This window comes from Aythya fuligula, chromosome 13, assembly GCF_009819795.1.
Source record: "Aythya fuligula isolate bAytFul2 chromosome 13, bAytFul2.pri, whole genome shotgun sequence".
Classification (NCBI taxonomy): domain Eukaryota; kingdom Metazoa; phylum Chordata; class Aves; order Anseriformes; family Anatidae; genus Aythya; species Aythya fuligula.
In genome coordinates, this window is record NC_045571.1 from 6,634,170 (window position 1) to 6,654,375 (window position 20,206).

General features: G+C 41.0%; 1 protein-coding gene across 2 annotated transcripts in view; it reads right to left on the reverse strand.

The window, feature by feature from the left end:
* Positions 1-245: 245 nt before the first annotated feature.
* Positions 246-20,206, reverse strand: part of ENOX2 (ecto-NOX disulfide-thiol exchanger 2) — a 42,991-nt gene continuing 23,030 nt past the window's right edge. For both annotated transcript variants that reach the window (XM_032196223.1, XM_032196222.1), the window contains 9 exons: positions 19,433-19,645; positions 17,765-17,871; positions 11,431-11,545; positions 10,368-10,549; positions 8,594-8,701; positions 7,707-7,763; positions 6,363-6,471; positions 5,227-5,312; positions 246-1,616 (listed from right to left, as the gene is read on the reverse strand). In XM_032196223.1, the coding sequence (XP_032052114.1) occupies positions 1,485-1,616; positions 5,227-5,312; positions 6,363-6,471; positions 7,707-7,763; positions 8,594-8,701; positions 10,368-10,549; positions 11,431-11,545; positions 17,765-17,871; positions 19,433-19,645 (1,109 nt within the window). In that variant the 3' untranslated portion in view covers positions 246-1,484. The remainder of the gene's footprint in view (positions 1,617-5,226; positions 5,313-6,362; positions 6,472-7,706; positions 7,764-8,593; positions 8,702-10,367; positions 10,550-11,430; positions 11,546-17,764; positions 17,872-19,432; positions 19,646-20,206) is intronic.

Below are 20,206 nucleotides of genomic sequence, written 5' to 3' on the forward strand. Positions count from 1 at the left end.
TGGTAGGTGACAAAAAGTGACTCTTGATCTTTTCAAGAGCAGACCAGGATGTGCACAGCAAGAAGCCTGGCGTCTAGCTATACTATGGGGCAGAAGCTGAAGAGCAGATGTCTGCAAGGACAGTGAAGCCCCATGTTCAGAGGGCTTGGCCTCAAACCTTTCATTTTAATGATGGAGCACTCCCTTTCCTATAGCAGACAATGCAAGTTGGGTGAAGGAAAAAAAAAAAAGCAACAAAGCCAAGATTTGAACATTAAAAATGTTTATTCCTTAAAAATACAATGTTCACCTGTAGTGACACAAATAGAGTTATTAAAAAGGATTTTCATATGCTTCCAGTGTAGCAGTCCTTCAGTGTCAGGAACAAAAGTGAGCAGATAGTTTCCCCCCTCACCCCCCATGGGAAGCCTGGTCCCAACAGAAAGGTTTGTTCCACCCATTTCTGCTGCCTGTGCCAACATGCAGATCTCTCACTAGGTTCGAAAGCTCCAGGAGGCATCCACTGCCAGAGCTCTCTCTGATGACAGAGTACGGTTTTGTTTGTTTGGTTGGTTTTAGATTTTTTGTTTGTTTTTTTTAAAGCATTTTACCCTATATCTTACCAACCTTCTGCAGAGGGCTGGGGAGGCTGATGTTTACTGAGAATGTGAGGTACAGCCTTGGGGAAGATTCAGGAGGAGAAAAGTCTGTGCTGTTTTCTAGCACCTTCTGAAGCTCAGTCTCAAAAACGAAGCAGATGGAGAAATTTGATGGTAAGCTGTTAGAAAAATACAGGTCTGACGTAGGCCCTTTGTTCTACCCAGATCAGTAGAAAATTCAATACACCTCCTACATCGAAAATTATTTACAGACTGGTTCTGCAATGCACAAACCCTCAGAGAAACCACCATAATCACACTCCTAGTGACACTGCCTTCACATTAGCTTAACAGTTAAATCTTCAGTAGAGAAAAGAGCATTGAAAAAGATCTGACTTAGGCTCATAGCGACTCTGAGCCAACTAAGTCGTCTTCTGTTTAAACATACCTCATTTTTTGTCATATAAATGTCTAAAAAAGATGTCATTTTTTTCCCTCTGGGTGGTTCTAGAAACCAGAAAGTTATTTTTTTTTTTGTTGGTGCTTTAGTGGACAGTCTATGGCTGTTCCTACCAGTAAAAAGAAGGTACAGGATGAGAGATTTAGGCACACACAGCACATACAACATTGGCAAAAAATGTGGTCAACACAATGGGCTTAAAAATATCAGATGAACTTTGTACACAAAATGTATCAAACAGCACTTTGCTTCTTAACAAAATATCTGATCAAAGAAGCTCCAGCAGCTCAAGTTTCTTCTAGAGCTTCTCTGGACTTAAAATTTCACTTATATATTATCCCATGCGTGCAAGATAATCGTCATAAACAGAGGTAAGAGGCATCCTAAGTTTTCTTGACACACACATCCTGCTGTTGCTTTCAGTGTTAAGTCAGTTCAACTGAAGCTCAAGTTGTTTTCAACCCATCAAAACCACAAAACTTCCATTTTTTCTCTAAACTGGCCCCAACCCCACTCAGCTCCTGTTTGAACGTAGTTTGAAGTCTGGTCATGAGAACTTCCACTTCGGTGGTGCAAATCTGTGAAAACAAAAGGAAAATTTCACTAAAAAAAGAGGATACTTTTGGTTACAGAAGCCCTGAAATGACTGGTTACAATCGAACTCAAGAACATTTAATTGCTAAGGAACATCTAGGATTTCCCTAGATCTCTTGTCCAAATACTAATGGTGACATCTTTGGGATGGCATGAGTTGTGCTACTGTCACACTTCAGGGTGAGATGGCTGCAGCTATAATACTAAAAAATAAATAAAGGGTAAAAAGAACGTCCAGTGTTTTTCACTGTTAAATGCAAGATAATGGATTAAAAACTCCCAAGCATTTATGTAACTGAACAGTAAATACTCCTACCACTGCTTTGAGAAAGAGTTCTCAGCTAGTGCATACAGAAATCGGGGAAATTGGGAACTTATGGAGACTTTTGATTAACAAATTTGACTGTTCTGGCATTTACTAGATACAATTAAAGTTCAGCAAGTAAAAAAAAACCTGTAAAATGCTGCAAGTTTCAGGATATATAAAAACTGCAAAGGCTGTGTCCACCTTATGTCCAATTGCCTGCACCTGTTTTCTTACTGCAGCAGAACCATTAAAAATTTATTTATTGTATTAATAACAATTCAAGTTTGTTTCTGTTGTGTGTTTGAGACTGCTCTGACACATGTTCAGAACTACCTCTGCACAATAACCTCATCCTCCTGTTGGATAGGTGAAACATTAGGATACATTTTTGGATGAAAATGTGGGTATTTTCCAAGACTGCAGGGAATGTGACATCTTTTTACATATTCTGCTGATCTACCGCAGTAACTGTTTTTGGTTTTAATTCCCTTTAGAGCTTGCATAGTTTGTAGTCCTACTGTTGCAGTACTGTCAGTTTTCAGGGGCTGTGCTTCAAGCTTGGTGTGTATGGACCACACACTTCAGCAATGCCTCCTGCTGCTGCTTCATTTCCACCTCCAACACAGTGGTTTCAGTGCAACAATTCTGTAATGTCAAGTCTGATCCCACTTCATGCTGTCTAATACAATGCATAACTGGATTTTCCAACAGATAATCTTGAGTCATTTCTCCTACCGTCCTTCAAAGTCATGTTTGACTCTGACCCTCTCAAAGAAGTTCTTTTGACTCAGTCGTTTTCACCGTATGCCAGCAAGAATCACAGTTTTCAGGTAGGACTCAGCTAGGCCGAAAAGTTCTTTATTTTCAAGAGGGCAGGCTACCATTTACCACTGAGAAAACGAAGTAGCAGAATGTATATTCACTTTTAAGGCTTCATTAGTGTGCGAGTGCATGAAAACTCTTTGACATGTGATAAAGATCAAGAGCACCTGCTTTGCAAGATGGGTTTGTGTTTGGGAGGTGCACTTCTGTCATCATTCTGTTTTCCAATCAGGTAGAAATGACAGTTTTAAAGTTTTAAGACAAAGAAAAAGCACAAGCTCAGGCTGACAGTGGGTTTGGTAAAGAAGAAGTTCAACCTAAAACATGGAGCAGATAGGAGACACCCCAAGATAGCCATCATCTATTTTATTCATCAGCACTTGCAGTGCTCACTGTAGTATTGGAGAAGTTCTGTTGGGATTATTTCAAGGCTCCAAACTGCCCTTTTAACCTCTGCACTGTCTGCTAACCTGGTGGCTTACTTGGTGAGACTGATAGGCAGTGAACAGGGGAAAGATATTCCTTTATTCCTTGCTGACGGCTTCAAAAAAAACAAAACAGGTGTTGCCCAGAAGTGGGGAGGTGCTCTCTTTAGACCTGCCCAACCTCAAGCCAAAACCAGGTAGACTTTAAAAACAAAAACCACAACTACTACCTAGCTTTCACAGTAATGAAGACAAGAACATTAAGATGTACCCTGAAGAAGAAATGGGAAGACCTTCTAAGAGATCACACACACAAATCCTGTTGAAGTTAGCAGGTTACCCAAGCATCAGCAAGCAATAAAAAGGACTGAGAGCATTGCAGAGACTAAAGGATGCGCTTTTCACTGTAGTTTTCTGCTAAGCTAAGCAGAAATTCTGCTAAGCAGAAATTTCCAATGAAGTGAAGCACTGTCCTACATTTTAAATCACAAACAGGAAATGTCAGAAGTCTGATGAAATACATGGCAGCATTCCTTTAGGAGCTCCAAAGGAAAATAAAGGTAGCTGTTTGCCTCTCAGACAAATTCAGAACTTGCACAAGAAGATGAACTATTATGTATGTCATTAAAGGGATGGAGTGAGCCTGATCTCTTTCTTAGAATGGGGAAAATTAAGCACTAAGTTATAAACAAAAGCAGCCTGAGAAAGTTCCAGGCACAAGAGATGATTCCCCTGTTGGTAACTATCCTGTTCATGGAGCACTTTAAGGAAGACGATCAAAGTATATCAGTAGAGTAGAATAGCAAGATGCAATTTGCAAGAACCTTCAAAACTTTTTACGCAGTAACAGAATATCCTGAGCAGGAAGGGACCCACAAGAATCAGAGTTTTACTCCTGGTCCCACATAGGACCACCCAAAAATCAGACCCTATGTCTGAGAGTGTTGACCAAACACTTCATGAACTCCAGCAGCCTCGGTGCCATGACCACGTCCCTGGGCAGCCTGTCTCAGTGCCCGACCACCCTCTGGGTGCAGAACCTTTCCCTAACCCCCAGCCTGACCCTCCCCGTCCCAGCTCCATGCTGTTCCCTTGGGTCCTGTCGCTGTCCCCAGAGAGCAGAGCTCAGTGCCTGCCCTTCCGCTCTCCTCGTGAAGGCTGCAGGCTGCCATGAGGTCAGGTCAACCCCTTTAATGGGGAGGTCAGTCCCTACCCATTTACTCTGATAAGGAGTCTGAAGCCAGCAATATACAGAAACAATGCAGGAAAGAGCAGCTTCTCCTTGTACTAAGGAAAACGCACAAGTGCTCATCTTGTTATTGCCATTTTTGAGCTCTGCACCAAGAACTTGATCCCTCCACTTAGCACAGACCTCTGTACCAGGGGCTGTGGTTCAATCCTTATGCTCTCAGAATTTAAGGAACAGCATCCTCCTAAAAATGACTTCACTTCTAGTGTCAAAATAGAGACAGAAAAGGGTTGATGAAGAGCCACGTGATCAGAAACATGGAAAAACTTTGCACAGAGACACGAAGACATTAAGTCTGTTCAATTTAGATAGAATATATACAGTGGCATAGCAGTATAATGAACAGTATGAACGGGGCAAGTTATTTTCTCTTTTATCTTGGAAGTCGTAGGGATAAGGGAAACAAAGGCAGTAAACAAACAGAATAAACACAAATACATTTCAGATGCAGATTTTAAACATGGGATTCACTGTTGCAAAATACACTTAGTGTCAAAGGGTTTTCTTGACTTACGAGCAGGATCACACACAAACATTAACAATAACATCACCTTCAGCTCCGTATTTAGGTTAACATTAAGCTGGGATAATTATAAGGGCTAAGCCAGAAGCTATGAAGAAATTCACCCCCTACCCTTGTCCTCTTCCAACAAATTATTCCAGGTAATGGACACGAGCTCTTACAGTCCTCACTCCCAACCAGCATCATACCCAGGAATGAAATTACACACTCAGAACACAAACGTGCTGCCTAGGCTTGCTCGGGGAAATGGAGACATTGGTACACCTACTTTGCTGTCCAGGCGCTGCAGGTAGGAACAGATGTACTCTATGCTTGCTCCAAATGGGTGCACATGAAGAAACGTTGAAATTATTCCTGGAAAAAAGGAACACCACAAACATCATTCTCTTGAGAAGAGTTAGTTAGGAACCCCAGCTCCCTGCCACTGCTAGTACAGAACACAGGGATCTTATCAGGCATTTTTGCTTTTAAATACAGTGAAGTTTGGCCCATAGGCTGCAAAGGAAACAACAGCTAATTGATGCAATTGGTTAGCACTTAAAACAGACCTCACTGCTCTCAATGCCTGTTGAGTAATGGTAACGTGCCCCATGATGATCCTTGTCAAAATTCAGCAAGAGGTTATCATAAATGTGGGGATTCAAGGCTAAAGAAGAGGGAAAGCTGTGCTCCAGATGTATCACTTCAAGGAGCAGGAAAAGGCAAATGGAGAGATCAAGCAGTGATATGTGTGTCCCATCTCACAAGTCCTGCAGCATTCAGTTAAACAGAGCAGCACAAGTTTGTAACCTGTCCCACAGAGACTCTTTTCCAGCTCACAGGCAGAACTGTAAATCCAAAATACTAACTTGTAGTTCTGACCATCATCTGAAGTAAAAGGTAGTGCCTATGATCTTTTCCTGAAAGTCCCCTTTTTTTCTGTGCAGACATCAGACCATGATCTGGCACAAACAGACCCATCTGAATATCAGTAAATGATTTTTTGTTGTTCTCAAATCATATGTGGAGGGATGGCCAAAGAGAACTAGGATGAGTGACAAGAAAGAAGCTATCTTGTCCCATCAAGAAGAGAACTTCTTTTCCTCCCACTCAGTGCTTCAAAAATTTTTTTCAGCTACTGGCTTTTGGTTGAAAATTTGTAGCATGCAGTGTTAGGTTATTAGGTTATTTTTCAATAATAACCGTGGTCGTGACTGAAAAGTGCATGGCACAAGATTTCCATGTGAGCAATGCACCAAGTGAAACCCTGAGCACCACCAAGACTAAAGGCTGTGAGAACTCCCACCTCTACTGGCATAACCCAAGGAACAAAAGGTGGCCAGCGGAAGCTGTGAGGCCATTTGAAGCAACTCCCATTCAGTCCCGGTCTCTAACATTGTCACCAAGTCCATCAAAAGGCCTTACCAACTAAAAGAGCTTCTCGTTCAGATTTCACAGGACTATTGTTCAGTGTCTTCTCAACTGGACCTTCCTTCTCCTGACTGCACGCACAAACTCTGGACATACTGCTCTCCTGAAGAAAAAAAACAAACACAGAGGACCCATTTCAAACACTGACAGCACAGCAGTCACTCTTACACACTCTTACAGCAGCTCAGTAAGACTTGACGGTGTTTGTATTTTTGTCTTCCTGTTTCTGTGAGTCACTGCATTGCTTTATCTATTGTTTATTCCGCAAAATGCTTCCAACAAAACACACTGATGTTCATTTTGCTGTTGGAAACTGCATGTCTGAGCTACCAAACTAGATTAAAGCCCATAAAGTAAAAGTAAGATGCCATAACATGCACTTTCATTGTCCCTGTTTCACTGGTATGATGTCTACTCTGCAAGAGCCTTAAAAACACAAAAACAAACAAACTCCTCAACCAGTCAAACAAAAAGACTAGAAAGGAAGTCTTGCAGTGACTAATTGAGACACAGATGTTCATTTTTCAAATGCCTTAACAGTGGCAGTATGATTAAGCAAGCGCCTATTGGATGCAAAGGATTTGGGATCAGACTGTCCTTGACTTGAGTTTGTGGTACTGGAATCAAACAGAATTTTGCATAATTTATTATCCCCCAAATAAATGTAAGACTACACATGAAGCAAATACTTGTTTTTTGCACTAAAAGCATGACTGACTTTTATTCCTAAATTATAGCCTGAATTCCAGTGGTCTGAGAGATACAGGCAGCTATAATTGGAAATAGCCTTCAGTCACTAGTAAAATGAACTGGACATGAGCCAATAACAAAGATAGAATTAAATGGCTCCTCGGATTTGATTAGCTTCTTACTCTAGAGCAATTGTGAATTACACAGAACTGAAACTGCGCAGTCCTAGCCTAAACAGGCTATAATTTGCTTCTGCAGGAGAAAGTAATGGTGTGCACTTTGTGGAAACAAAGCTAGCTTCCGATTGATATAGGAACCGTAATTCAGCCAGTAATGTCATACTGAAAATGCATGGCCTCCTTTCTCTTGGAAAGACTAGTTGAAAAGACAATGCAAAAAATTACCTTGCACACAAAAGCCCATTTCTACACCAGAGCATTGGAAATACCTACTGCTCTTCCATCTAGAAGCTGCTATGGATAGTTTAACTTGTTTCATTTGTACATACATAGACAGTCCATATGTACTATGCTTGTACACTTCAGAAGAAATCAAATGCTAAACGATTGCTCAATTTACAATGAGGTGTCACTACTTCCCTCAGTAAAATACTCTGACTAAAGCAGCAGAAAAGAAACTTAGACTTACATTCCCTTGGCCATCAATAGCATCTCTCTCCTTGTCCTCTTCGTCTACTGTGCTTTGCTACACAGAGTTTAAGAAAAAGGAAAGATTACTGATGACAGTCTGTTATTTTTGTTCTTTGATACAAAAAGTCACCAAAGCTCCTGCACTGAAGGTTACTGGTATTCAAACTCTGTTTTAATTAATGGAAAGACAAGTACTTATTATATTCCCTAGCTCATGGCACCGAATGGTGGGGCAAAAGATAGAAATTCAGAGGAAGGACCTAGCACTTGGCTCTACGGTCCTTAACGAGAAGTGCCTTGGAATGTTTCTCATCTATTCTGTAGGTACACATATAATTGAGTCCATGCTACAGAGGAGAGGATCCAAAAAGGTTAGATTCACATGTGGGCCCACAAAATACAGAATGGATCATACCTGAGAATAAACAGTATGCATTTATGTTCAGAATAAATGCAGCAAGTATAAGAATATTATAACACTGACAAAAACTTTAAATTCATTGGTGTTTTATGAAGGTCAGATCAAAACATGTCTCTAATATTGATGTTTGATAATTGAGGTTTTTTTCTTATCTTTTAAAATTTAGTTTGCATAAAAAAACATTTCAGCTACAATACCACTGTACCCTACAAAATGAAAGTCAGTCTTTTGTTTATATAGTTGCTTCTGTTGATTCTCTCGCTATTTTATGGATCAATCAGCAAGTTCACTACTAATACGCAACCTCCAATTAAGCAGAAAGTTTTTCCAGCTTTCTAAAGACTGCTTCTAAGCCAGGTCTAGGCATCTCCTACACTCTGCTTTTCCCTGCACCTGCCATAGGCCATGAAATCCAAGGACTGCATTTACTACTGAGAATAAGGAAGGACTGGGAAGTCACATACCTGCTCCTTAAGGGTTTCTAGCAATGTTTCTATCTTTAGTTTGTCTTCTCTCACTTTTTCTAGCTCAGCTTCTCTCTTTTTGTATTCATCTTGTACTTTCAAAAGATGCTGGAAAAGAAAAGTTAAACACAGTTCATAGCCTTTCACCTCCTATTATTTAAAGAATATAAAATGAATAAACACTCTTCCATGCAGACCTGACAGATCATATTTGTAACAATTAAAAGGTTAGGTACACAAAAAGAAGAAATCTTTTCTATACCCAAGCAATTTCTTTGCTTATTAGCATACACAAAAAGCATGATTGTTAATAAAATTTGTGCTATTATTTGCACAATTCAGCATAGCAGAAAAATGTGATGAGTGCTCCCACACTCGACATCAGTCCAGCAGTTCAGCATGCTTGCAGCAGCTGCCACAACACATCGTGCACTCCCTTGACACGCAAAGCTAAGAAGAAAGATGGTGTAGTGAATCACAAACCGCATCTCAGAGATGAGCAGAATGATTTTCCTATCAAGGATAACCAGGCTGTGGTTGTGGATACAATGGTCTGCTCTGAGAACAAACTTGTAGTCTCGAATGTGTCTGTATTGAACGCACATGAGTACAAAGACCTTACTGAACAAACCAAGAATCTGATAGGGGCAACAGAGGAAAAAAAATGATTGATTCCCCAACAGAGCTAGAAGAAAATGATTCTCAGAAAACTGCTACTACCACTGGGCCTTTCAGAGATGGGCACGATCATGGCACCAGGATGAGAGAAGATTAAACACTAATATGCCTAAGTCTTTAGGTTAGCAGCCTTCCAAGGTCAAACCAGGATACAGACATAGGTATTTCAGTTAATCCTTTCTTTCAAGCTCAGAAAAGTACTATCTCATCTAGAAAAAAAAAAAAATATAAAATTATTTGTAATAAAACACTATTTGCTAATATTTACAACAAACATCTTTTTTCCTCAGGGTAGATCCTCCAGAGTGCTCTTCCAGAATGATTACTTATCCTGGCAGTGGTACCTAGAGAAGCCTTAATTCCCTGACACTTGCACAAAGGAAAATCTATTATGTCCTGCAGCCCCTGCCATTTCCTCCCACATGGATAGCTGACAGTGACCAAAGAAAGCTTCTGCCACCTCCAATGTTACAAATGCCAATGCAATTAGTTCCTACCACAGGTGCATCCAGTAAACAATCACAACCTTCACAATATCTCTTCAAGTTCTAATTTTAATAACGTGCTTAACTGAACTATTAGCTGAACTCTGTGTTTTGGTTATCTGTCTGGCTTAATACGTGAGACAAAACTGTTAAGGTGTATAGGGACCCAAAACACTTGATACTTAGATAAGGAAAACAGCAAAGAACAACACGTCCTACGGTTTCTGAGAGAATGAAAATCCAGTAAACTTTAGAAATGGCAATAAACCAAGCTTTGGATTTCCCCGTGTTGTTCGTGCTTGCAGGCAGGATTTACAGGGTTACAAGGGAAGGTAGGCACAGACTCAGTATTTCAAAAGTCACAATGTGGTCAAGCAAACAGCACACAAGGAATCCATAACTATGAATTGTTTTCATGCAACTCTTATCAGCTCATATTGAATCACTGTTTTGAGATTTTTGTTTTATTTTTTGGCAATACCAGAAATGACAGAAAGTTGCTCTCATTTACCACTGAAATTAACAAAATGCTTTTGTTTGTGCCCATGCTTTGCATGACAGCCCCTTTGCCTTTCTAGCAAGGCCACAGCTATAGAAAAAGCTAGGCCCACCTGCTGCATTCCTTGCAGAGCCTGCTGGAGAAGTTTCAGCTGCTGCTCTTTGGTTGTGTCTTCATCCCTGCTTGCTTTGCCATGCTCCTGCTTCAGCAGTTCCACCTCATTCCGGTAGGCATCCAGCTGCCAGCGCAGGCTGTCATTTTCTTCTTTTAGGGCTTCCACCTGTGACACCAGTGCTGGAGGACAAAGCAGAGTTGGGAACAAGAAGTCATGATGTGTTCTCCCCACAGTGTGTAGACAGCTCTGTGGCTCACAGCTACCAGTTACAAACCCAAATAAACAAAATAAATTTATCGCAACCACTGTTCCTGATGTCTCTTTAGGAAAGAAGCTGCTCTGGACAAAGAACAACTCCTTAGTAGAAAATATCAAATATTCTAATATTTCACGTACATATCTGCAGCCGTTACCTTGCTGCTTCACCTCAACTAAGTAGGATATGACAAGAAACAATCAAGAAGTGACAGGTATTTCGAGCATTACGACAATGCAAAATCTACGTGAAAGGAATGAATGAGAAGCCAGGCACCAAATGGAGCCACGATAAATGATGTAAAATAACAGCTGGCTGGGAGAAACAGCCCTCTGCTCTCTCTCATAACATAACCTTCAAATGCAAAAGGAAGAGCATTTTGTATGTTTTATATCTATGATTGTAGTGTTTGCTACAACAGAACATATAGCAGCAAATTCAAAAAGACATCAGGGATTTGGAAGAACAACAGTAATAGCCAAGGTAAAGCATCTGATACCAACATAAATAGCTAAAAAAACCCACTGCTTAAATATTGAAGTCCATCAGTACCACGCTTGTCTGCAGCAGGTTTCTTAGTTTCTTCTAAAGTCCTGGCACAGTGTTATGACCTTTTCTTTGTCCTTCAGAATTTGCATGAATACACACAAGTTTAACAAGGTTAATACAAGGCAGAACGTGTATTAGACTGTACACAAAATTTTAAACCTCAGCAGCAGATAAACAGTCAGATCTGAGTGGGGCTAATAAAAGACTCCACTGAAGAGACGTATTTTACGTAAGAGCTGCAAAAAGTGATTTTACCTGATTCTTCTGTTTCTTTCATCTCTGATGGATCTTCTATTTCTTCATCAGACATTTCCATTTCCTCCTCTCTTCGAATACCCATTAGTTCATCATTATGAATGTTACGGATTTCCTAAGGTTCAGAAAGCAGGTTTTTTTCAATACAGATTATAAGGAACCAACCAGATGGATACAGAAATGCTGAAATCTAAGTCTGCAAACTGCAACTCCATGATACAAGAAAAGGGAAACGATAGAAATTTTTGGCACTGACTACTAAATCTAGAACGATGTCTAGCATGAGTCAATCTGTCGGCACTACTGGCATTACTGATTCCTCCATCTTCCTTCTATTCTTCACCCCAGAGCAGGCAACTTGCCTTGTCTGCAGGGTTCTTTCTTGCTGAACTTTGTTCCCCACATGCCCTGCTTGACATCTGTACAACTCTCCTGCAACTAGTGACATCCCCTCCTCACATACATAGTATGCAACCTGACACACCTCCCTGGCATTTCTTTCTCCTGCCATACAACGTACTCTGCACCTTCCTGAGCACTGGCCTGCACGGTGCCCGGTGCCATGAACCTTGCCATGCTGCAGTGTGATCATAGCTGTGATCCACAGCACTGCCTCACTCTGTTCCTCTGTGCTGCGTGCCTGCTCCACACAGCCGGGTGGCTACAACAAAACCTACCTGAGATGGAGATCGTGCCAGTTAGACGAGGGAATTGCAAGTACACAGATAGAGGCCAGACACTGCCCAGCCACCTCCTAACTCATATCAACCCTGGTGAGCTTCGAAGCTTCTCCCCCTTCTGCATCTGTGCCAACTACCAGGGCTCAGCCTGCACCACAGTGACTCCCCCTGCAGTTGCTGAGATCCTCTCTCCTCTGTCGCAGCCTTGTTCCACCTTAGGGATCAGAAAGGAACTGCGACAGTGTCCTCTGAGAGACCCCAGCTCCTGCTCACGGGTCCTTTCCATGCCTTTCACCTTGTCCAGGCAGAGCCAGCCAAACTCACCCATCCCTCAGCTCTGTCCCCTACTCAGGCTGGAGAGAACTGCACAGACCCACACTGCCCTGTTGGCAATACATGGAAATACTTAGCCAGACTTACCCCCCTGCACAAAGGCAGCACAAGAGATATTCAGAAAGCGATGGCCAGTATTCAAGACAACAGAGGTGCCAAAAATACTCACTAGAGGCTAGCACAGCTGGCCAAGTCTCCCTACCTGATGTCAGTTTACCCAAACTTCACTCAGATTACACATCCCAGAAACAGCTGTAGGAGAAAAGACACAGAAGACCTACTTTTGAAATAAAATCAATGTTCAGCTCTTTGCAGATTTTACTCTAACGGCCTGAAGCTTTCAAAAACTCTGCTTGCTAGCACCAAACACACCTCAACCAAGCTCAGCCAACAGGTGAAATGCACATCCTTTCAGTTTGGGTGTGTGGATACCCTGGAGACTGAATTGGGAAGAGGGTAAGAACAAGGCAGACTAAAGCAGGAGGGACAGGGCTGGCTGCAGTTCCAAAACACCTGCTGCCTGCCCTGGGCTTTCCTCTGATGCTATCACCCACAGGATTAATTCCAACAAAAGCTGTAGCAAGAAGATGCATATTAGGGGTCCACCTTCCTTCAAGAAAAGACCCTGATAAGGGAAAGAAAGCTGAGCCTAGTAGCAAGTGTCTCTGCAAGAGGCCTCACCACTGGTCTCACTGCTTCTTCGCACTAGGAGAACTTACCTTGGAACAAAAGACCACTCCAAATGGAGAGAGCACTCCCACCCCAGTCACGGTAAGCAATCTCAGGCAAGCACAAAACAGAAGTGCTAGGGCTCAAAGAGGAGGCATAACCTGAATCAAGACTCTCCAACTATCTTTTTTTTGGTATAAAACAAAACATTAGCTCCTCCTTTACATCTGCTAAGAAAAGATTGACTAAGTGGGATTTGGAAAGGAAGTCTCAGAAGTGCAGTCTCATGGGGAGGTTCACAGATGCAAAATTCCCAGGAAAACAGTCATTGTGGAGGATCAATCACCAGTTTTTGTTTGTTTGTTTGTTTGTTTTTGTTTGTTTTTTGTTTTTACCAAAGTGGGATATTATCCAGCTCTACAGATATTTAGATTTTTCTCAGGTTGCAGCTATCCTGAAAGGCGGCCTGCACATACCTACCCCACCGTCACAAATGACTTCTGGATAAACAGTTACCACCAACTTGTCAACTTTGCCTAGAACAAATTTAAGTTTGATGTTAAAAGATCTTTACGGTGAAAGATGACTTCTGGCTTTTTTGGAATAAACTTGTTTTCTCAGTTTGTAATAAGGAACTCAATACATCAGAAAAACACAGAATCACAGGAAGATTTATGCTGTAAACAGTCCCTCCCAAAGTATCTAAATTAATCCCTGCCCTGTTCAAAGAAGTGCTCCCTGCAATCCCAGATCAAGTGTTGTCCAAATGCTTCATGAACTCCAGCAGGCTCAGTGCCAGGACCACTCACTTCCCCGGGGAGCCTGTCCCAGTCCCCGACCACCTCTGGGTGAAGAACTGTCTCCTGATATCCATCCTGAACTGTCCGTTGTTGCAGCTTCAGGCCATTCCACTTTAAATAGTGGAAAGCTGCTGGTGGTGGCCCTTCAGCTTCTTCTTCCCCAGGTTACAAAAGCCCAGCTCCTTTAACATCCTGGCAGATACCTGCTGGGCTGCCACTGATTCACTGTCATCTTTCTCATATGGGTGGCTGGAGACAAGAGAGGGGGGCAAAGCCAGACAGAGCAGTGCAACTGTGGTTTCCCTGGTGCCAAGCAGGGGAAAAGAATCAAGCCCAATCCCATTGCTCAAACACAGGTTGGTTAAGTGCACTTCCTTTTAAAGAGCCTCTCTCCTACAAAAACTTAGTCTGTTCAGTGAGCTACATTCTTTAATACACTCCTTTTAATAACCAAGGAATTGTTACACAGTTGCTGCTTAACCTCCAAGCAAATAAAGGCTCTGGTCTTTTCCACTGATCAGTCTCATTGTTATGAATTTCCTGATCTCTATCCACATAAATAAATAAATGATTGCTCGACCTTACTGAAAATTATCATAATTTATTCTCCAACATCCCATATGATGATGAGTGAAGAGCAGCAAGGTGATGGATATGTCCACATCCCCAAACAATTGTCCTTTAGTATACAATTTCTACAGTGTTATAGTCTTGTAAGGAGAATGTACAGAGAAGATATTGTGTCACTAATTCTGTACTACCCACAGTGCGTGAGTAGTGTGGAAGACAAATCTTAGAAGTCATAGGAATGTTCCTAACAGAAATAAACAGAACCCAAATAGAAAACTTCATCATGTTTCTGCTTGGCAGACAAATCATGTTCTTAGCTCAGATCTATCGTTTATTTATGCATGCGCAGATGGGATATGTGTAGAGAGGTTTAATCAGATACTTGATGCACTTCTTCTGTTGGTAATATTATATATAAATTGGAATATCAATGGTTATTAAATATTAAATTTGACTTCACTAGAAAATAAGGATGATGTATGTCACAAGTGCTTTGCACTTGCACCTGAGAGTGCTGGATTAAGCACCATTTCACCAAAGCAACCCTGCAAAATCTGTCCTATATGAAAGTATACACTCATCTACTTCTTTCACATGCCCTAGAGTAAACACACATCTTTCACAGAAATTATCGTCCTTTAGAAAATAAAAGCTTTCCCCTTAGACGCTCATTATTACAGGCTTAGTTAAAAAAAGATGTGATCTTAATACAGTTAAGACTGAAAACACAGAGTAACATTTTCAGAGGTGGTTTAATCAAAGCTGTTTTGCTTTATGCTGAAACAAGGCCAGGCAGATCCACACAGGTCTTAGACGGGTTTAAGACTTCATGAGGATCTGGTGATAAGCTACAGAACAGCTCTGGAGCTATCACAGGTCATGGCTGGTAACTATGGTGTTCTTGTGGAGTTGTAGCTACCTAACATGATCAGCAAACTCATTTAATACTGTAGCTTTTTAATACAAAAAACGGAGTATTTTAAAAAATATTTAAAATATTTGTGTGCCATTTCTTTCCTGTTCTGAACATTATCAGTAAAGAAGTGATGATGGAAGTCGTTCCTTCCATATCCCTCCGAACACTCTACATAGCACTGGGGTGCTCTAACCACACAGAGGACTTTAGTACAGCCTAACCTTCAAATGCCTGAAAGAAATCAACATATGAGTTCTGTTCTACAACAATCAGCATGATCCAAAGTGCACAAGTGTCCTGCAGAAAGCTACATGCCTAGACTGACATGCTCCTGGGATCTGAGTAGAATTTATGTGCTCTCTGGCTTGGTGCTCCACCAGAAGAGACCTCTGCGACAGACACCACAACATTGCAGAACAGGATTTCAACGTCACACTGAAAGACCAACTGAACAAGAAGCTGTGGTTAAAAAGCTATCCTTCCTCTTTAATTGCTATTTTACTGCTTATATATTTGAGTTCTTTTTACTGTGAATAAACAAACACTTCAAAATGCACATCTTTTACCACGGCCTGCACCGGGGTGGGTGTCATGAAGTGTCTCCAGACTTTCAGTTCTACCTGATCTATACAGACAAACTAGAAATATTGAGAAAATACTGCTAGAAATACTGAGTCTGATCCACAACAGGCAGTCAAAACATCTGGTCTTCCAGAGAATTATTGGGCAACATCAGGCAAACGCTTCTTCATCCACTACCTCTCCTATCCCCATCTCAAGAGGATAAATCCACCAATGACTGCACAGGGCACTGAGAAGTCATGCAATGAGGTCCAGCAGTCAGCAACCTTTGTTTTCCAAGCAACAAAACCAAAACAAAGAAAGAAGAAAATCCAAAGCCATCAAGCAGACTAGGATTTCTCACCCAAACCTGACTACTCAGCAGTGTATGGAGACAAGACACCATCACCTATTTACACATCTGTCATGGGAACACTTAGACAATAGTGCTAAACATCCAATTCCCAAGTCCCTCAGCCAAGGACGCTACCTCATGCATTCAGGCTGATATTCTTCTCAGCTCGGTTTGGAGAACACTGGAAACCAACTGGGCTGTAAATCATCTTAAGGTTATGCTGAGAAGAGAAAGCATATGCTTTGCCAAATTTTCGAAACATAAATGACAACATCATCTCTAAATTGCTGGCGTTTTCACAGTGAATAAAAAATTACTATCTAAACACAGCAGGGTTACTTTAAAAGGCAGGTAATTTTCATAGCAGGTTTTTGTTTTGTTGTCCTTTGCTTTTTCCTGCCACTTAGAAGACATCTGTGTGCTGCCAGAAGTAAAAACTGATTCAAGCCTCATCCAACTTAAAAAGGTTAATGAGCAAGAAAAATACAACTTCTTGCTTTTTCTTTTAAAACTATTCATACCCCAAGGTGACAACACTTCGGTTACCACTTTGAGCATTAACCTTTCTTAGGAAGGAACACAAAAATGAGATTCTATGGAAGAAGAGCTCTAACCTACCATGGGGCTCTTCTGTTCTTCTTGGAAGCCCTCCACATTCCCAGGAGCATAACAATCTCCTCCAGCCTTCCTCAGGCCGGACACAGAGCATCAAGATGTGCTCCACTGCCAGGTGCAGCCAAGCAACGGGACATCCCTACTACACAGGTGACAGAAGGCAGCACATATTTCATCTCAGACTCCAGGAAAAATATCTGACAAAATCATCACTTTGCAGAGACAATCTTTCTTTATCTTAGGTTTATTTTTTCTGATGTTGTATCTGAATCACAGAAGATCAAATAAGGGACTGAAGACTATTCTTCCTCTTGCAGGAACAGCAGTTTGAATAACATTCCTTCTTCCATTATCCCCACCCTTGCCACCATTTTTAAATCCTTTTTTCACTAACAATGTTGCTGCATGACATAAATATATGAATATGAGAACAACTTGCCTCGAGTTTTCAAGACTGTCCAGCTGCAATTATTTCAATCTCTCAAATCTTTCAAGAAAAACATGAAAAAAGCTGATCTCAGTGATGATACTTGTTTTCTTTAGTATCTCTCTAGAAATACTTCTTGCTTTAACATTAAAAACAGTAGAAAACAGATCTATATTTATTATTATTGTGCACAACTGCAATTGGCATACAGATCAATATATTGCTTCTAGTATCAGAAGTACAATGAGCAAATTTATTACCTGCAACACAAGAGACGACTGAGTAATTCCCATCTTACACTGTGAATTAAGACGTCATTACCCATGTGAGCATTGTGCAAACATAAAATCAATATCCTGACATGAAAGAGACTGGCTGCAGAATCTAACACAATAGAAAATTACCAACCTCTGCTTGTTTGCACCACACGCTGATGTTCTTACGCTGAGCTTTCGTGAAATGGTCCCAAGCCTTTTGTTTGGAGGCAGAATGGTACACGGCCACTATCTGCTCGACTGTAGTATCAAATCAGCAGTCAAATCAGGCCAGAATATCATCCAGAGAGGGCGAACAAAGGAGTAAAGGAGTAAAAGAGTGGAATCAGGCAGGTGGTTTGGCTAACCTTTTGTCATAACACTGTACTGTGCTGAAGCCATGCTCAGGACTCTGTGCCTGGAAAGGAAAGTATGGACTTCACCAGGCCACGATCAACTGGGAAAACTTCATCTGCACTCAAGTGGAAAAAATGAAGGCAGATGTTGCACTGAAAAAAAACAAAACACTCAAACACACTGAGCAACACTGCTTGTGAGTGCAACAGATACACCTAGGTAGCATGCGCTCTCTAACATTTCCTCTCACAACTGTGAAAGCTAGCACTTTGGATGTTCTTTCGCCCAAGGGGTCCAGTCCTAAAGAACACTGCACCAGCCTGAGCACTGCATCCAATCCATCAGCCATCAACTTTTTTGTTTCCTTAGGTTTCCTCCTAAAATATTTTGTTTCCTTAGGTTTCCTTCTAAAATATTTTTCTAAAAAAGTTGCAGAGGTATTTTGGAAATATGAAGTGCCTCTCTTAGGATGAGAATTCACCCAACAGCAGAAAGCACACCTAGCTGTTTTTTTCCCCCCACAAATGTAATCTTGTAGTAGGCATAACTCTAATGAAATAAAATTATCTCTCTGCTATTTAGATTAACTAATAAATCTGAAAGTGTCTCAGATACCACTAGCTGTTTTGTAGAGATGAGTTGCATGCTGCTGTCTATTACTACTTACTGTGCAGTGCTTACTGTATTGTCTTCTGGACCACATGCCCATATTTTTTACAGAATTAAAAAAAAAAAATAAAATAAAAATCAAGTGTCAGATAAGTAACAGCCAAAATTACTGAATATAAAACCAAAATTAATACTGTTCATATGCTAGCCAAGGGGCTCAAGGAGACTTAGTACAGTTATGGAAAAAGTACTCTTAAAATAATCAGACTTACTTAAAGAAGGGATGTGTAAGAGGCAATGAGTGATTTGAGGAACTGTTATAAATCACATTCTGGAACAGACCCAATGACTCTTCCTTGATTTCATGATTTAATAAAGTACTGGGACTTGAAAGACCCAGGTTCAAAATTCTACTCTGCAACACGTTTAGACTAACTTCTTACATTGTGACTGAGAACAGAGTGTTGAGAACACTCTACTGCATCCTACCTTTGGTGAATAAATCCTGTACATTTCGCTGAGGCATCAGATTACCAGGAACTTACCTTGTCTGTATACAGAAGTGCAATGTTGAAAAGATGATAGAATTTCTAATAGACTATAATTAAAAGAGGAAAAAAATTAGGAATTCATGCTCTCCTCCCCCAGGATGTGGACTCTGACGTCAATGAAAAGTTCCACAACAAAGTTCTGATTAGTTAATGACATATGCTTATAAATTAACTGTAGCTGAGTAAAAAGGATTGCCATTTCTTTTTCCTGGAACTTTTTCAGTATGACCTCACCAGACTCTAGAAATTAAGTGTCTTCTCTACAACAACAGACAACCAACATTCAGTGCAAAAATACTACTCACACTGAACCAGAATCCCTGAGAGAGCAAGTTTGAATTTCTCTTTAGCTTCTTCCATCTCCTTCTCATGAGCTGCCTTCTCATTTACCAGTCTGCGAATGTGGCTGTTGGCCGACTGAATCATAGAGTAGAAGTTGTTCGCAGTCCTTCTGTTCACTTCTCCACGCTCTATCCAGGTTAGCAAGGTCTGTACAGCTTCTGAGAACTTTGTGTCATCTGCAGCAAGAAAGGACATCTTTAGACCATGGAAGTGCAAGTTTGCCTGTATAGATTTCAGATCCTTGCCCTGATGTCACTGAACTACTCTCTTTCAAAGGTCGTCTTATAGTGGCAAATCTGGATTCTTGAAAGCACAGTATTATCCAAACACAAGACTACACAAAGGAATGCAAGTCTAATACCAAGCTGACAGCAAACTGTCTTTCGAGGCACAAAAAGAGGAGAAAATTAACTGCTAACAACCTACTGGAAAACTCCATATGCCTATTTAGACATATTCTTTCATGACAGCAAATATTCTCTCACTGGAAGAGTCAGGCTACAGATTTGGTTTAGGCTTCATAAAAGGTCTTGGGACTTAGGCCAGTCATTTTAACATAAATAAATTTTGGAAGAAACCATTGTAGTAAAATATACCTTTGTTTTTACAAAAAGACAATTCTGAAAAAGAGATAGCTGGGAGAGCAGCTCATGGCACAGAGCTGAGAGCTAGGCACAGGAGACGCACTGGTGCAATAAGGCTTATAAGAATCTTCTGTTTATACTCAGAAGCCACAG